The sequence below is a fragment of the Gastrolobium bilobum genome, unplaced genomic scaffold (genome assembly GCF_033153095.1).
Source record: "Gastrolobium bilobum isolate Gb01-03AN ecotype WA unplaced genomic scaffold, APGP_CSIRO_Gbil_v1 utg8088, whole genome shotgun sequence".
Taxonomy (NCBI): domain Eukaryota; kingdom Viridiplantae; phylum Streptophyta; class Magnoliopsida; order Fabales; family Fabaceae; genus Gastrolobium; species Gastrolobium bilobum.
In genome coordinates, this window is record NW_026898843.1 from 38,492 (window position 1) to 59,365 (window position 20,874).

At 29.7% G+C, this 20,874-nt stretch overlaps 1 protein-coding gene across 1 annotated transcript; it reads left to right on the forward strand.

Annotated features, from left to right (window-relative positions):
* Nucleotides 1–11,804: 11,804 nt before the first annotated feature.
* Nucleotides 11,805–13,265, forward strand: LOC133284670 (UDP-glycosyltransferase 73D1-like). The gene has a single exon (XM_061481737.1). The coding sequence runs from the start codon at nt 11,805–11,807 to the stop codon at nt 13,263–13,265; it is 1,461 nt and encodes a 486-aa protein (XP_061337721.1).
* Nucleotides 13,266–20,874: the final 7,609 nt, after the last annotated feature.

Here is a 20,874-nt window from a genome sequence, read left to right on the forward strand (position 1 = left end):
GGGAGTGTTGTAGATAATAATTATTTAGTTATTATTTAGTCATTTATTTGTTGTATTGGGCCAAGCCTATTAGGTCAAAATTAGGTCAAGTATTCGGCTTTTTCACCCTTTTGCCCCTTATTAATTAATTAATAACCATTTTGCCCCTGATTTGAAACTATCTACCAATCTGCCCCTCTTTAATCGACTACCTTGCATTTTTAATCGACTAAACGGTTGTTGGGAGATTTAATCGACTAAATCTCTCTACTTAATCGATTAAAATCATACTGACTTATTTTTTTTTTGTAAAATATGAAGATTTAGTCGACTAAATCTCCCAGCAGCCATTTTTTGTCTGTTTTGGCCATTTAGTCGATTAAAAATGCAAAGTAGTCGACTAAAGAAGGGCAGATTGATAAATAGTTTCGAATCAGGGGCAAAATAGTTATTAATTAATTAATAAGGGGTAAAAGGGTGAAAAAGCCCAAGTATTCTCTATAAATAGAGAATGCTTTGTACAGATTATTTACAATTCAATAATATTTCAAATACCCTTTTATTTCAAGTTATACATACGATAATAAGCTTTAATTTCAATTTTAAGTACAACCAAAATGAATATTAAGGAAAAATGGTCTCAAAGTTAGGAGCTTATAAAGAATAATTTGATAAGAACTCTAGTAGCAGTTGTTCTATACTTGTATCACCATTTCTTCCATATGGCCAATTTAACTCAGCAACTCTACTTTTTATTCATCTAACTTTAACGATTCAATATAACGGTTCATGGCATAAAAGAAACTATGGAACACTTGTTTGATTTATTAAGAACAAATCTCAACAGAAATAGACTGTCAAGAAGAAACTATGCCTCATTCCTCCTTAATGAAGTTCCCCTAGACATACGCGAGTCCAAAGTAGACTTGCTTGATAAATGCTCCCTTGGGCTCTCCTTACCTCAATGGCAGAGGGCTTGCAACACAAGCGACCTATTATTATGCACACCAACTTCCCCCTCCCATAAAATCAAGCTCCAATCTCATTCCTTACCCTATCAATTGCATTTCCAATATTCTATTCTATTTTATCCTAGGATCCTCTTCTTCAGTACCCATAACCATAACCACCAAACTCAACCAAAACTCTTCTCAAATATCACACACATAAAAAAGGACATAATATTATTCTCATGCTCTCTTCTCTTGATACAACAAAGGACTAAATTATCTAATGTTTTGTTACACCATTATAAGATCTATCCTCAAACAAAATGTCAAAAACCTATTTGACCTAGCAAATAAACATTGAGGCATTTATTTAAACAGAACAAAGCTCTTTTTCACATATTCAACCCCTCTTTTATAAGAAAAATGAATTGAATAAAATACCAATTGGTTGCAACAAACATGAATAATAAATAGGGAAATAATTAGCTAGATAGCAACATCACCAAGAATAAAAATTGGAAAAAAAATATATCGAAAAACTAATTTCAAGTGAACTAGTAAGCGAAAAGCAACAATTATATATAGAGAGAAACACACCGATTCAGCATAAAAGAATTGTAAATCACATCACCAATTTGAAATTCAGTAAAACAGAGAACCGAGAGCTTAAAAAAAATTAACAGTCCAAAGTTATAAAAGCCTTTTAAATTGCAACTGTCACCTTGGATGTGAAGCAAATCCAAGAGTGAAAAGATGAATAAAACCAGAAGAACTTGAGGCAGCAAGAATATCTGAAAGCTGCTTTTATGGCTCAAACGACAGAGAAAATATAGTAGATGGATATGACCCCTTCGAAAGCTATATTATGATTGCTGAAAAACAGTTGTCAGATTCTACGCATGAAGTTAAATTGTAACAGATATAATATTAAAAGCATCCAAAAATGCTACAAAGAATATATATACCATGAATATTACTCATGTATGAAGTAATTTGAAGGAAAACAATGGTAAACAAAAAAATATATATTAGACGATACAAAAATTTATGCAATTAGCGGAGGTTATATGTACAAATAGTGGGGGCGTTACACTTCCACATAATACATTTGTGGCATTCTTCAAAAATGCTGGTACCACATTTGCCACAACATATATTGTAGCATTTTTTATGCAACTGATAGCATGACCCTCAGAATTTGTTGGAGCAATTTTGTGAAAGTCAAAGACCCCCACAAAATGTTACATGTTCTGACCTCCACAAGAAGTTGCATTTTCTAGCATTTTTAAAACCCCACAAGAAGTTGCATAAGTTGCATTTTCTGGCATTTTTTAAACCACATAACAAGTTGCATTTTTTGACCCACACTATTTGTGTGCTATTCCAATTATAATTTCCCCCTAACTTTAGGTTGTTGTAGGCTTGCAATGAATGTTCAAAATTAAAGTTAAAAATTTGTGTCCCCTGTCCTTGTGTTTATAACCATCTAAAAGATGAATCCATATATCAAGTATGTCAACAAACGTGAAATCAAGAGTTTAAAAATACTAGAAAACTAGTTAATTAGTTAATAAAGCAAGGACAATATTTTTTATGTGTATTGTGGTTAACTTTAGATAAAGTTATATAAAGTAACTTTAGAAACTTTAAATCCATTAATTTAAGTATATGGAAAGTTATATTTACAAACTTTTTGTTTACAAACTACACGAAGTATGACTGGTTATACTTCAATTAAAAGTGTATGACTGATTATACTTAATGTACTTTGTAAAAAAAATTTGAAAACGAATCATTCCCCTTTAAGTATATATCAAATCTTAACCGTTTGATTTTTGTCAATCTAACTGTTATAATTTATTAGAAATTAATAATTAATTAATAAATGTGACCCAATAAATTATAACTATTAGATTCACAGATCTTATCTCTATATTAAATTTGGTCAAATAACCGGAGTCAATCTTTTCTATCTCTCTCTCTATATATATATATATATAGGGGAGAGATCATTTGACTCCAGAGTAAGATTTAAAAATCTTACTCCTCATCCTAACCCTTGATTTCCGTTCATCCAACGGTTAGCATTTATTTAAAATTAATAATTAATTAATTGTTGTAACTTATTAAATGTTAACCGTTGGATGAACGGAAATCAAGGGTTAGGATGAGGAGTAAGAATTTTAAATCTTACTCTGGAGTCAAATGATCCCTCCCCATATATATAAATATATATAAATGGGAAGGGTTCTTTTGACTCAAGAGTAAGATTTTTAAGTCTTACTCTTCATTTTAGTCATTGATAGACGGAAATCAATGGTTGTCATTTGTAATGTAATTAATAATTAATTAATTAATATGACTTCCTAAACTATAATCGTTGGATGAACGAAAATCAATGGCTAAGATGAAGAGTAAGACTTATAAATCTTACTCTGGAGTCAAATGATCTCTCTCATATATATATAATTTAAGGGTAAAATTGAAATACCTTACATGTGGTTTACACTAAATTTTCTTATTCCCTAATTTTTTTAACCATTTACCCAACTCTCAACTTTTTGTTTCCGGCCAAATCAGTCTAAATAAAACTATGTTAAAATTATTATTTCGTCAGAGCATATATATAATCCAATTATTTTGTATCCATTTTTAACTATTTAAAGATTTATTATCAGTGGTGGAGCCAAGGAACGATTAGGATGGGGAGTGGGGACTGCCTCCTCTTCAAGCTTATACAAACCCTACCGTACACCCTATTCAGACTTAAGAAAAAAGTTGTATAATCTAACTTTGCCCCTAAAGCTTAACCGTCCAACTTTTATCTTCAATTATCGTTCACATATATACACGAAGAAAATTTGCAAAGTTTTTCATATATGGTTACGTATTAATCCATTATCATGTTACCCCGCTTAAGTTAGCATGTATTTTTCTTCCTTTGCATCCTCTTTAAAGAATTTCTAATTTCGCAATTATTCACACTTTTTTTTTTTTGTATCGCAATTATCTCAGAGTGAGCGACAGTACAATGTTTTATTTATTATTCAAGAGATGAACATGCATAATTTATACAATTATAAATAGTATTTAAGTTGAATTTAATAAAATAAAAATAAAAAATGTAATTGATAAAATAAATTAGGAAAATAAATAATTTTAAAGTAAATAAAAAACTAATTAAACCTTGAGAGAGGTTACAGTTACTACTTTTTTTTTACTACTTGTTATTACCAAATCTTATTTCCGTCAATCTAACCGTTATAATTAAATAGAATTAATAATTAATTAATAAATGTGACCCAATAAATTATAACCGTTACATTGACGGAATCAACGATTAAGATTTAGAAGTAACAAGTAGTAAGAAAAAAAGTAGTAAGTATAACCTTTCCCCTAGACCTTACCCTAATTTTAAATAATCCGTGCATATGTTCGCGTTAATTAAAGCTTACTGATATGATTTTGTCCCCCATACATACTGATATGATCTTTATGTTCTCGTTAATTAAGGAGAAGACTAGAATAGTGTATGAATTCAAAATTCGACAACCGACGTCGGTCACCTAATTAATCAGCAAAAGAAAAGTTCTAACAACCCGCAACGACGTTATTTGGACAATGCAAATTACAACAAAATTTAAAACGAAGTCAAGTATTTCGAATATACAATTTGTTTTATATATAACATAGTTTAGAGATCAGATATTATCTCACTTTGAGATAACAATATGCCATAGCAAGGTTTCAAGAACTTTTAATAATAGATACATCACTTATCAGTAGTATTACTGACAATTAATGAATATTAAAACTTCATTTTTTTTATAACAGTTATTCGTTTATCCTTGTTAGGTAATCAACTTGCTCACATTTTAATTAGGGATGAAAATAACTCAAGTGGCCTATTGATTATTTATGACCAAAATTGCATTAGTGCTATTCTAATTTAGCTTGTTTATTTAGTAGATTTAGATAATTTTTTTAAAACTCTATTTACTAAAAAAGATTTAATTTTAAGCGTTTTAAAAATGTTTTTTTAAAACTAACAAGTGAACATAATTATTCAAGCAAATATATCATTTTTATTTAGAATCATATACTTACGGATTTATTTAAAAGTTAGGCAAGACTTAAAAAGAAACTATATGCTTGTTAAAAAAATCAAGTTCAAATCGTAATTTAAGATAAAAAAATAAATTCATTTAAAATAAATCTAACCCGTTTCTACATGTAATTGAGAATTTGAGATGCATAATTTGGACACATAATTAAGTTACAGAATCAAATCTACTTTCATTTTTCAACTTATTATGCATGGAATGAAACCTAAAAGAAAAAAGAGAAACAGGAAAAAGAAGAAGAAGAATGTCTCCTTATTTCTTTAAAGTTATTATTTTAATGACCCCAGCTTATAGATCTCTGAACTGGAAAATCAAGCAGTATTGTACACTTTAGCCTAAGCTTTTTTTTTTTTTTTTTTTTAATATGACATTGAGGTTATATATAACTTATAATCTCCTACAAATTATCCAAACCCCTCAGACCAATCGTTATGACTTACACTTTAGCCTAAATTAATATAGTACACATTACCCTTTCTTGTAAAGAGAGTTAAACCTAATTGAGTCGAGGTCTCTAAGTGGGAATATTCAATTGTCAACATGTATCGTATATTATACCGGAAAGTTTCATTTAATTTTAAGCAAAACTGCTTCAACATCAATTTTTTTTTTCAATGTATACTCTATTATATTTTAAAAAACTATATAAATTAACCTCTCAATCTGAAATTTTTTTTTGAAAAATTAATTATTAAAAAAATTTGTGTAGAGTTTCTATAAATCATAAAGGATCGGTTTATATGAATTGATTATGTGGGTTAGCATAATAGCATCTCACTTAGTAAGTCACAAAAGTATTGAGTCAGATCCATATTTATTCAGATTAATGCTAAGCCTGAGCTAAAAAAACTGTTTTATAAAAAAAAAAAAAAAACCCTTATATCCTAACAATCAACTATAATTTTGGTTTTGTGAAAGGGTTCATTTTTTCTGCAGTTACTGCAGATAACTTATCTGCAGTAAATCCAAATCCAATATGACGTCGTTTTGGAAAAAAAAAACATGGTATTTTTGTAATTTTAATTTATTTCAAGTTTATTATAGTCTTTATAATTATAATTTTTTAATATTTCAACCCCAAAACGACGTTATTTTAAGAGTGAATGCAGATAATTTTTCTGCAGTAACTACAAAAATATTTTCTCATTTGTGAAATATTTGATGATACACTTTATCTTAATAAGTTGTACTGGGCGCGCACAAAACAAGACTTGCTATAGACAATTGTTAGGACATGTCTTATTTATCAATATGAGATAACAAGTAGCAATTAACCCAAAACCTTTGAGTAAATGCATTTCGTAAATGTTAAAAATATGCAGCAATTGGAATGAGAGAGAGATTACCAAATGAAGAGAGCGAGTGAGAGGGATTAAAGATTCAAAGAAGAAAATGAAAAACTTTAACCCGCTTATTGGCGGGGCGGGTTAAATCAGTTTGATGGGTTGACATGTATCTGACTAACCCCGTTTTTTTTTTTTTTGGTAACATGACTAACCCCGTTTTGATTCGTGGTACAACCTGTTTTGACATCTCAAAATTTCTTTATGAATTATTTTAATTCCAAGTAGTATGTTTGTATTTCAGTTACTCATAACCTTGATGCAATGGATGTATGAAAATTATTGGTTGTGCTCTGGATGAATTATTTTAAGATAGTTGAGGAATCAACCAAAAGGTCGATTGGTTATACAATTATTAAATTTTAAATATAAAACTTTTTCTTTAAAATATTTTAGCTATAAATTTTTGCAAACAAATAAATTAAATTAAATATATACCAAATATATATTTATTAATCAAAAATTATAATTGCACGTGTGTGTATATATACATATATATATATATATGTATACATATATATATATATATATATATATATATATATATATATATATAATTTAAGGGAATAATTGAAATAGTTACATGTTGTTTACACTAAAATTTCTTATTCCCTAATTTCTTTCATCATTTACCCAAAAAATTTTTAAGCCAAATCAGTCGAAATAAAAATATGTCAAAAATATCATTTGATCATAGCATGTAATCCAATTATTTGTTTATCCATTTTTAATGATTTAAAGATTTATTATTAGTGGTGGAGTCAAGGAGGAATCAGGGTAGGCGATTGCTGTCTTTAAGCTTATATAAACCTTATCTTACACCTCATTCAGACTAAAGAAAAAGGTAGTATAATCTGTTATCAAAAAAAAAAAAAAAAAAAAGGTAGTATAATCTAACTTTTCTCCTTAATAAGTCCAACCGTCCAACTTTCATATTCAATTATCATTCATCATATATACGAAGAAAACTTGCTGAATTCTTCAAATATGGTTACATATTATAAATCCGTTATCATGTTATCATGCTTAAGTTAGCATGTATTTTTCTTCCTTCGCATCCTCTTAAAAATTTTTCTGGTTTCGCAATTAACCACAACTTTGTCAGAGTGAAAGACGGTACTTATTTCATTTATTGTTCAAGGGATGAACATGCATAATTTATACAATTTTAAATAGTATTTAAGTTGAATTTAACAAAATAAAAAATAAATATATGTAATTGGTAAAATAATTAAAAATATAAATAATTTTAAAGTAAATAAAAAATAATTAAACCTTACCCTAAATTCAAATAATCCCTGCATTAATAATCATTACACTTACTGATATGATTTCTTTTCCCCATAGATACTGATATGATCTTTATGTCCTCGTTAATCAACACGAGGCTTTTAAGGAGAAGACTATAATAGTGTATGAATTCAAAATTCGACAATCGTCGGTCACCTAATTAATTAGCAAAAGAAAAGTTCTAACAACCCGCAACGACATTGGACAACGCAAATTACAACAAAAATTAAAACGAAGTCATAGCTAGGTTTCAAGAACTTTTCGCAATGCATACATCACTTATGATCAGTAATATACCTGACAATTAATGAACATTAAAACTGCAATTTTTATAACAGTTATTCGTTTATCCTTATTATGTAAATCAACTTGTTCACATTTAAATTAGAGATGAAAATAACTCGAGTGGCCTATTGGATATTTATGACCAAACTTGCATTAGTCACGGTATATTAATATATTAGATAAGATAAGGTATGATAGTATAAGACCTGATAGTATAATGTTTGATTGTATAAGACCTGGTTAAAGTTTAATACTATTCAGTGTTTGGAATGATATTGTATAAGATAATATCATCTAGTGTTTTGTATGCACTATAAAATAAAATAAAAAACATTATATCCTAACAATGAATTGTAATTTTTGATTTTGTCAAATACTTGATACACTTTATTTTAATAAGTTGTATCTAAACTGGGCGCACGCACACAAACAAGACTTGCTACATGACAAGTCTTAGGGCATGTCTTATTTATCACTCTAACTACTTTGTTTTTAACAAAACAAAAAATTTTGGAAAGCAACGTGTGCATGAAACTCAATTAATTAACAAAAGGCCTAAATAAAAACCTAAACCTCTGCCTAGGATTGATACTAAGCTTTTGTTAACTTTTCAAACAGTTTGTTAGATCCTTCAAGGCAACTACGATATTGGTTGGGTAATGAAGACTAAAAGTATACAATCAAATTTCATTTGAGACGGACTAGAGGAGAGTTAGACTCATCTTCCTTTATGTAAAATTTTGTCTTAAATTCCGTTCATACTTAAAAGAGAAACTTACAGCACAAGTTTATTTTTCCCTTAAAATTCAGCATTCAAACATAAACTGAGAATATTCTCATTACTAACTATCAAAAATTCTCATTACTAACTTACTACCCATCACATCATCATTGGATCAAAGGGAGAGAATGTTAAAAAGTTTTTGAAGAGAGAGAAAATGTTAATCTAATGGTGATTAGATAGGTAGTAAGTTGATAGTGAAAAGTTTTAGTAGTTAGAATATCCCTCCTCTCAAACATATTTATAACATCTTTGTTGCCGACATCTAAGTAGAACAGACAGAATAGTCATTATTTTTTTCAGTCATATATAGACTAATCATTTGATATATATTTATATGCATCTGTACCCTAAAAAAAAAAATATTTCCTTGTCTCATTAGTTGAAGAAAAATGAGAAAATTTTATAAAATTATATGCACCATATATTACAGAAAAAACTAGTACTTTAAATAAATAAAAATGATCTGAATTTCGAAAAAGATCCAAATCATTTTATACCATATATTAACTAGCAAGTGACCATATAGATGCAATATATGTAATAGTATGTACTATAATATATGGGTTAAGCGGATTTAACGTGACTTGATATAAGGTTTTATTCGGTCAAAAAATTATAATTATGTATTACGGGTAGTATATAATTATAATATTTAAATTATTTTCTTTTATCTTTTCAGAAATTTAATTATGTACTACGGGTATTAATAGTTATAATGTTAAAGCTATTTTTTTTTTCTCCTTGGTAACTTTTTAGAGACTTGTATGAGAATTTTGTTTTTAATATTATAACTATGTACTACGCGTAGTACTAAGTTAAATTTTTGAAGAGAGAAAAAAAATAATTTTAATATTATAATTACGTACTACCCGTAATATATAATTATAATTTTTGACCGAACAAAACCTTATGTTAAGTCACATGACAAATCGTTTCGCCAATATATATATATATATATATATATATATATATATATATATATATATATATATATGAAAAAATATTTATGCAGCCACTTTAGATAAGGTTGTCTACAACTATCATTTTTTCACTAAGTACGACCGGTCGTACATTAAAATTGCATTTTCTCTCTCTGCCATGTCAGCCGACAATGTATGAGGAAAGAGAAAAAAAGAACAGCTTTATTGTTATAACTAAGTACGACCGATCGTACTTAGTAAAAAAAGGTAGTTGTAGGCAACCTTATCTAAAGTGGCTATAAAAATACTTTTTCCATATATATATATATATATATATATATATATATATATATATGTATGTGTGTGCACGCGCTCTTAACAGTAACCAATGTATTAACTACGTTTTACGATGTAGATGTTATTTAATATTAACTAATCATTCATACATTTTAGCAGTGTTATTAAAATCGGTAGGTTGGACCAGTTGAATCAAGAACAAGACCATGGTTCAATTAATTAATTGGTCATACATGCAATTCAATCAAAAATGGATGAATCGGTCATAAATCAAATTCAACCAGTGCTAATACAGTAAAAAAAAATTAAAATTGTGGTAAAATATTTCACCACAAGTACACTCTTGGAATTTGAACTTGGTATCTAAAGAGAGGGAGTGACATAATATATATATATAGGGTTAATATTTTCTCATGTTACATGAGAAAATATTTTTCTCCTACACACACAAATTAATGGTGGAGCTCACTCTAACTTTTTCTCTCTCTTTTATTCTCTTTCCTCTCTCCTCTACTTTGTGTCTGTAGTAGATTAATCTTTTCTATATATATATGGGCAGATCCTTTGACACCGGCGTCAAATTTTGAAATTTGACATCAAATCTCAACCGTTGATTTTCGCCAATCAACGGTTATCATTTATTGGAATTAATAATTAATTAATAAGTGTAATTCCCAATAAATGATAACCGTTGATTGACGGAAATCAACGGTTGGGATTTGGTGTCAAATTTCAAAATTTGACACCGGTGTCAAAGGATCCTATCCCATATATATATATATATATATATATATATATATATATATATATATATATATATATAATTTAAATAGTTTAATCAATGATCCATTGATTGGACCATTAATCTGATTCCCCTACCCCGATCTAGTCGACGTCGTCAATGATGCACGAACACGGACATGGGACACGACACGACACGTCGATACGTTATTTTAAAAATTTCTATATTTTGACACGTTGGGACACATTTTGATATTAAATAAAATTTTTAATTTATATAATATAATTTATATTTAATACATATAAGAGTCCATAATAAGTCATATAACCAATCAAATATTTAAATTTCATAACATAAATATAAATATAAGTAATTTTTCGTATTTTGTTAATTTTTAATGTCAAATTTCATAACAGAAAAAAATTAATTTATAAATTATTTCTTTTATATTTAGTTAACAAAATAAAATTAAGATTTAAAAAAAATGTGTCCGATCGTGTCCCCAAATGTTGACCGCGTGTCGGAACGTGTTGGAGAGTTGACCGCGTGTCGCCAAATATTGACTGCGTATCAGACACGTGTCCGAACATGTCGGAGCGTGTCCATATCAAACACATGTCCGAAAAAATTTGCGTGTCCGTACATACGAGGACGTCGTATTCGAATTTAATAACATTGCATTTTAGTTAATAATTCAACTTTTTAAAACAATTAGTGCACGTCGACAAAATAGTTGACACGATTAATGCATAAAACTGATAAAGCACGAATGCAATATTACTTTTACTCGTTTGTCACGCAGTTCTTGACCGAATCAACACGGAATCCACTAAAAAGTCAAGCAATATTATAAGCTTTTTCTTTTGGGGTGTGAAAATATTACTATGTAATGAAGCGGTTTCATGGGAACTCTTGCTGCATATGCTTGTATTTGAATTATTCAAAGTCAAGGTCAACGTGTGAGACCTGACCAAACCAACACAAATTTCGGCAATATGATCAGTTTATTTACACCATCCCGAAGGAACCATATAGCAAATTAACCAGACCGAACCCACATAGACACATAGCATAACAGTTTCCTTATGCAATGGCCTTTCAATCAAAGCAACCTCATTTTGTGTTGCTTCCACTGTTTGCTCAAGGCCACATGATCCCCATGGTTGACATGGCTAAGATCTTGGCTGAGCAAAGGGTGATTGTGACTTTGGTTAGCACCCCTCAAAATGCAACAAGGTTTGAACAAACAATTTGTAGAGCAGCAGAATCTGGCCTTCAAATTCACCTCCTTAAGATCCCATTTCCATGCCAAAAAGTGGGACTTCCTTTAGGTTGTGAGAATCTTGACAATTTGCCATCAAGAAACCTACTAAGAAATTTCTATATTGCACTTGACATGCTGCAAGAACCATTGGAGAAGTACCTCCAAAACCATGCTTCTCCACCAAGTTGCATTATATCAGATAAGTGCCTCTCTTGGACATCATTAACAGCAAAGAAGTTCAATATTCCAAGGCTTGTTTTCCATGGAATGTCCTGCTTCTCATTACTCAGTTCTTACAATATCAAACTCCACAATGCTCACCTTTGTGTTAACTCAGACTCAGAACCTTTTGTCATACCGGGTATGCCTCAAAGGATTGAGATAACAAGAGCACAGCTTCCAGGAGCATTTGTTGCTCTCCCTGACTTGGATGATTTCAGAGACAAAATGCGTGAAGCTGAAATGTCTGCTTATGGGGTTGTGGTAAATAGCTTTGAAGAATTGGAACATGGGTGTGCTGAGGAGTATGAGAAGGTCATGAACAAGAGAGTTTGGTGCATAGGTCCAGTATCTTTATGCAACAAGTTGAGTTTGGACAAGTTTGAGAGAGGAAATAAACCTTCAATTGAAGAGAAACAATGCTTGGAATGGCTCAACTTAATGGAACAAAGGTCAGTTATTTATGTGTGCCTTGGTAGCTTATGTAGGCTTGTTCCATCACAATTAATAGAACTTGGGTTGGGCTTAGAAGCATCAAATAGACCATTTATTTGGGTAGTCAAAACTGCAGAAGAAAATTTTTCAGAGTTAGAAAAGTGGTTAGAAGATGAAAACTTTGAGGAAAGGATCAAAGGGAGAGGACTTTTGATTAAGGGATGGGCTCCACAAATTCTAATATTGTGTCACCCTGCAATTGGAGGATTCTTGACCCATTGTGGTTGGAATTCAACAATAGAAGGTGTTTGCTCTGGTGTGCCATTGATAACGTGGCCTTTATTTGCTGAACAATTTTTGAATGAAAAATTGGTTGTGGAAGTTCTGAAGATTGGAGTTAGAATAGGTGTTGAGTTTCCTGTAAGGTTTGGTGATGAAAAGAAAGCTGGGGTATTGGTGGAGAAAACTAGAGTCATAGAAGCTATAGAGATGTGTATGGAGGGAAGTGAAGAGGGAAACAAGAGGAGAACTAGAGCAACAGAACTTGGAAACATGGCTAGAAGGGCTTTAGAGGAGGAAGGTTCGTCTCGCTTCAACATTTCATGCTTAATTCAAGATATTATGGAACATTAATCTACTAAAGTTTCTAGTTATGATTTTTATTTTTATTTTATTTTTTTAGAGATGAGTTATGATATCTTTGTTGGTCAAGTAAATAGATAGCTAGTGATTCTCTTCAGGAGATCTTTCTTTGTTATTCCCTGTTTCTCATAGACGATTTCTAACAAAAATAAAAGAAAAACACTGGTTCTTGAGTAAAAGCAAAGAGTACATTTTTATTATAAGAACTAGAAATAAGCGTGAGATTTTATGAGGAGATGATCTTCTCCTATGTGTGTAATACCTTGTAAATTTGATTCATTTTGCTATTGAAATTTTGTATAATATGTAAGTGCATAAATGACATCTGTACTGTTGAGAAATATAGTCCCACATTGGTTGTATAGGCAACTAATGTGAGGTTTATAAGGTCTTTGAGCACTCCCACCTTTTAACTAGCTTTTGGGGTGGTGACCTCAAGGTTCTTAGCATGGTATCAGAGCTAGCTTTTGGGGTGGTGTATTCTTTACATGGTATCAGAGCCTTCGAAATCTCACCGCCTCCCACTTTCTTTGTAGTGTAATTTTCACATGTAGGTGGGCTTGTATGTTGTCCACCCTTCAAGCCCAGTGGGCTCTCGTGTGAGGGGGCGTGTTGAGAAATATAGTCTCACATTGGTTGTATGGGCAACTAATGTGAGGTTTATAAGGTCTTGGGCACTCCTACCCTTAGAGCTAGCTTTTGGGGTGATGACCTCAAGGTTCTTAACATGGTATCTTCTTTGCAGTGGAGGGCGTGTTAAGAAATATAGTCTTACATTGGTTGTATGGGCAACTAATGTGAGGTTTATAAGACTTTGAGCACTCCCACCCTTTCAGCTAACTTTTGGGGTGGTGACCTCAAGGTTACATAGATGACGTGTGTATATATAACTTAAACTTTTGCTATTTGATTAAATTGCATTATATATATATATATATATATATATATATATATATATATATATATATATATATATATAGGGTTTAATATGTGTCATTTAAAAGGACACAAGTTTTATCGGATGTGATCGGGTTTATTTACAAAAAAAAAAGGACACAAGTTATGTCCTTTTAGTGACTTACACAGAATGTGATCGGTCATACTCTGTGTAATTTTAAAATGTTATTTTTTTCACTTTACACGTCAGCGATGTGACTGCAGAGAGAGAAAAAAAAGTAAATTTCATATTTACACAAAATATGACCGGTTATACTTTGTGTAAATCATCTAAAAAGACACAACTTGTATCCGTTTAAATGATACTTCTTTTTCCCATATACAGTGGTGGAGCCACTTAGTAGCTGGGGGTGGCCTCGGCTTGGGCTAAATGTTAGTAAATTATACTTATTATATATAATTATATAATTAATTATAATTTGGCTAGGTTAAAATTGTAATTTGGCCCAAGCTAAAATTTGTATTTGGTCCTATCTAAAAATTAAAATATATTTGGTAAGAGATTTGGATAAGTTGTAGTAGGTTATGTGTTCAAATTTCACTTGTATAAAAATAAATTAAAAAATATTTAATAAAATTATAACTTTTCTTAATGTTGTCTGCTCATGTGCTTTGTATTTAACACAATTTAAATATATTATAATATGAATTAATTAAAATTAAAAAAAATACACATATAATTTTTTGCTCGGGCTCAATTTGAAGCCCGGCTCCGCCACTGCCCGTATATATATATATATATATATATATATATATATATATATATATATATATATATATATATATATATGAGGTAAGATCCTTTGACATCAGTGTCAAATTTGAAATTTGACACCTCATCTTAAAGCCGTTAGATCAAAAAAGATCAATGGTGTCACATCCTTACAAATCAGAGTCATTGATCTTTTTTGATCTAATTACTCTCAGATGAGGTGTCAAATTTTAAATTTGACACTGGTATCAAAGGATCCTACCTCTATATATATATATATATATATATATATATATGTGTGTGTACAAAAAAAAATGAAGTATAGCAATTAAAAAAACGCACACACATATACACACACAAAAAAACATAAACATAAATGAGGGATAGGTGAAGAACTATATGATGGAGTACACTTTATACTTTACACTGCGGTTAATTTTAAATTATGTTTGATGAGGTTTGCATGAGTATTGATTTTTGAGCCATTAAATTATGTTTAATGTCCAAACCTTTAATGTTGAATTGAGTTTCTAAATGAGTAAGTCAAAATTCTTACCAAGAAAAGGTTAGTCAAATTTGAGCAGATGTCATATTTTTTTTATATTATTCTTTTTATACAATGCTGACATTAAGGTCTGAACCTATAATATCATGCAAATTACTCAAATCCTTTATTATTAGATCAATCCTAATGGTTTTTTTATATTATTTTAGAGAAAACTTTACTTTCAACTCTTATGATTTCATAATGTTTCATTTAGTTTTATTTTATATGGTTTTATATTTATCACTCAGATCTATGATAGTTACATAAGTCTATTATTTAATATTGTGTTTTCAACTATTCAAGTATATTATTATGGTTATAAAAATGTATTACTTAGAACTTTTATTATTTTATAAGTATAAATTTTTTATTTTCTTAATTTTTATATTATATAATTATAATATTATCAATTAAAGTAATAATAAAAATAAATACTAAATATTAAAAATTAAACTAAAAGTTATTTTTAAATATTTATTTTAAATTATTTAAAAAATAAAGCAAAATTTTGTATCTTAATTTATAAAATATCTTTAAAATGAAAAGTATTATTTAAGATAAATTTTTTTGATCAAATTAAATAATATTGGACTTATATAATTCATTTTTATGATAAAAATAAAGTAACACCGAATTTTTCTATTTATTTTAATTTATTTGACATAATATATTTTTAAGATGATAGCTTTTCATCCTCAGGCAATAATAATTTTAATTTTTAAATTAATTACTAACTTTATCATAATTTTTAAATAAATAGTTTTAGATAATTTTTAATTTATTTTTAATTCTTAATTGTATTATAATTTTAATTGATACTATTAAGTTAATATAGAATAACAATTAAGCAAAATAAAAACTTATATATGTATAAGATCACAAATGATTTAAGTGGTATTATTATTATTTACCAAAAAAGAAAACAAAAAGTGGTATTATTATTAATTAAAATAAATTTAAAAATAAATAATAAAATTAAAATTTAAAGTAATTATTCACATGAATAAATATATTTGAAAATTCTATTTTGGCTTAAATATATTTTTAAGATAATACATTTTTTATTTGTTTCAAATAATATTTTTAATTTTTAATATAATATAAGTAAGTAATATATTCTTTTAAGATAATGTTTATAATAATTTGTGAATAAGAAAGTAATTTTTTAATCTTTATTACATAACTGTACTGTAATTTTATTTTTATAATATAATAATTGTCGCGACCTAAATTCGAGTTCGTGACCGGCGCATTGGCTAAACTTAATCTTAATACTAGGTAGTCTCGCAAGCCTAATTTATGAAACTACTACATTTAGATTTATCAAAAATTTACAAATAACCTGCTTGTAAAAATAATGAATTCTAAAATATAAGCTTATAGGAGCTATAACAAACAAAAATTTGCACATATTAAAATATAAATGTTGCCAACATGGAACAATGTGTCAAGGTCACCATTGATAACAAACAAAATCCGACGATCAAACCGAAGGAGTGGAATCAAAATTAACAATGTAACTATACCTGCAAAAAAATATAATTAAGATTGGTGAGTTGCAATGCAACTGAATGACTAACTAATAGGAGCTATAGCAAACTGAACGCGACAGCATATAAAATTAATACTTACTCAAATAATAAATATAAAAATCCTCAAATCAATTTATATCGGTGTTTAAAAACTCAGGCCATCGACTTGGCCGAGGTTAGGGGTCACAAGTTCAAAAAATTAAAAAAATATATATATCAAATCCTTCTCCACCAATCAAACCTTCGCTGACTCAATTTTATATATTAAAAAAATATAAATATATATTCTATATGCAAATTTCAAAAAAATCAAATCATCAATCATTAAAGATTCAAAATATGCTTAATATAATTCTACCAATTACATCCACAAGTCAATATTACACAAGCTAATCAAACTATCAAAGTATAAAACACATACTCTAATGGAGTTAATGGAAAGTTATATCATCAAACTCAGGCCCTCATTGTCCTTCTCCACTATTGTTGTCCAAACCTTGAGGAACATTGCTTTTATTTTGGGGTACAATGGCCATATGAGGTTCATCATCTATAACATCCTCATCTAAATTCAATTCATCTACAATAATACATTATATATAAGTTAGTAAAGAATATAAAGTGATCAAATCATCAAATTAAACAATAGAATTATAATCATAAAGAAACATATGTTCCCCTTCAAAAAAATTGTTGCTTCTTGAAATATAGAAATGAACTTCTCTGTATCATTTGAAATCACAAACAACAACAACTGAAAATTAAAGTCAAGCATAAAAATTATGCAACAACATGTGAAAGGATATTTCTTACCCAATAAAGGATGGCAGAGGAGAGGCGACGACGTGATGAATCAATGGTGGGGAGAGAAGAACCAGCATAGCGGAGGAGAGGGAGAGAGAAGACCAAAGAGGATAGGAGGAACCACCATCACGACAGAGGAGATCATTGGATCAAGGAGACTGGGTCTAGGTTTGGGAGAGAAGATTGGAAGAGAAGAAGAAGAACGATTCAGATTTCAGATTTACTTCTAGATCTAGGCAGCAACGAGTTTTTTTTACACACCAAACGACGTCATTTCGTGCACAATTCTTTTAAGAAAAAAAACAGTGACCCCCTTTGTAACATCTCGGGCGCTGATGAGGGAGGGGAGTGATCGCCGGTGCGCAAGGGCATGGTGTGCAATGGCACAGACAAGAAGCAGCTCTTGATAGGCTTCCAGCAGGAGGTACATGTGAATTGAATCAACACCCGAAAGAAAAGGATTCCAGAGACTGTGCTGGTATGGAACGATAAAGTTGGGAATAACTTATAAGAATTAATTGGTACTACCTATACTAACAAGATGCATCTACTTTTCGGTAGCCCAGAAAGGAAGAAGTCCATAGTTAAGCGTGCTTGACTTGGGGCAATTCTGGGATGGGTGACCTCCTGGAAAGTTTTCCCAGGAAGTGTGTGAGTGAGGAAAAAACACACTGAAAAGTCTCGTGTTAGTATGTGGGGATGGTCATTGATTCTTGAAACGGCCGGGCGTTACAAGTATCAGAGCAGGGCCTCTCTTCTAGTACGGTGTGGTTCGAGGAAGAACCAGACGGAAGCTGGTGGGCATTTGGTAGCCCGGAACGGAAGAACTCCATAGGCTCCCCACCTGAAAATATAATCATATAATGTTAAGCTCCCCTCATACAATAAATTAGCAATAAGGTCCCCTCCTATAAATAAAACACGGTGTGCCAAGGCTAACATTTACTGTTGCTAGCATACAATGTTTTGATTAAGACACACCCCAAAACCAATTTCAATATCATAAAACATAATATATACATTTCTCAAAATCAATCACAACATGTCATAGTTCATAAATAAATTTACTAATATTGAAGTGCTTCTCAAATATTCAACCTCAAATTTTATAATTTCCATAACATTTCTCAATCACATCAAAATAGAGTCAAATATTATATAAGTAACAAAATGGCAACATAAATAATTTCAAAATTTATATTTTTCTAAATCATTCAAATAATAATATAATGTCTTTCAAATGTTCAACTCTCAAAATATGACTATATCATAAATGTCATAATATACGTTCCAAACAATTTATCAAGACAAAATACATAGTAAAGCAAATCAAACCGCCTAAATCTGTTTTATGTCACCTTGTTCCTTAAAATATTTCAATATCAAACACTCCATATTTTCATTCACAAAGCCATAAAATATGAATTGTTATAGATAATTATCATAAAATTAAATATAATTTGGACTTGAATAGACCCCATTATTTACTCACAGATATATGAAGCCAACAAAAAAGAACATCAAGGTGTCTATTGAATCTTGCTCAACGTATTATTCTCATGAGCATCATCACCTTCTATCCAAGGATATTATTATTATTATTATTATTATTATTATTATCTCTGTCAATCGGGTCTAAGGGAAGTCCGTGGCGAGGGACCAACACCAATGATCTAAGCCGGCCCAACTCTAGCAAGTGGTTCTTTACATCTTATTTTAAGATCATCAATTATAATCTTCAACCACAATAACTTACAAATGCCTTGAGCCATAGCTTGACATTCAGCCTCTACACTTGACCTGGCAACCACATCCTGTTTCTTACTCCTCCATGCCACTAAGTTACCACAAAGGAACACACAATAACCAGTAGTAGATCGACTATTATTCATAGGTCCAGCATAATCGGCATCAGTATAAACTTCTAAAGAGAGATTTCCATCACGCCGAAATAAAAATCCTTTACTAGGAGTGGCTTTAAGGTACTAAAGAATTCTCTCTACTGCTTGCATGTGTTTTTCTTTTGGATTATACATGAACTGACTTACAATATTAACAGCATAAGCTAGGTCTGGTCTAGTATGAGCCAAATATATCAGTCTCCCAACTAGCCGCTGATATTGTCCTTTATCAACTGGAGGACTCTTCTCTTCATAACCAATCTTGTGATTCTGCTCAATAGGAGTACCAGATGGTTTACACCCATGTTTTCCTACTTCTTTAAGAAGATCCAAGACATATAGAAAATTTATTTCAAAATAAACTCATATCTTAACATTAAAAACTAAGCAATTATCTCCCACTGACTTGACAATAACTTCAAGATCACATAAAATTAATGAAATCTCTCTCACTAAAAAATACGTCAAGTATGTTCTTTGCATTAATTATAGGCTAACACACAATGCCCTATCAAGATCAAAATTCATAAAAATAAAATAAAATAAAAATCTAGATCTTATCTCCATTAATCACAATTCAATCCAATCAACAATTATATTATGTCACTGTTATCGTTCATATCAAAAGTATATTTATTATATAAATGCAATTATATTAATTATGGACAGTGAAGTAATTTTAACGAAATAAATAGCATATAATAAACTCTCCTTTGCGCAGAGTATAAAGTACACAATTACTTCACATTATTTATTTATTTTTTATCTCCATATAAGTTTCAAAATTTGTTGCATACAATAATCCCCTTTGTGCAAGTATTGTTTATAACAATTTATATTGTTAAAGAACTCTCACAATTTATAAATAAGATTAGAAGCAATAATTCCGAAATAATATGAATAACTTTATAACATGCATTTCCAAAATTTATATTGCATTCTCCAAACTATAATTTATACCAAAAATCCTCATGCCCAACGTGAACAATTATACACTTTGGCTCACTAATGAACTTAATTGAAAGAGTACATAAAATATATGCATAATTAGGAAGAGTAAGAATTGACATCATAATCACCATAATATGTAACAATTTTTCATTAATTAAAATTTTGAAAAAGGAACACAAATATTTATCCCATAATT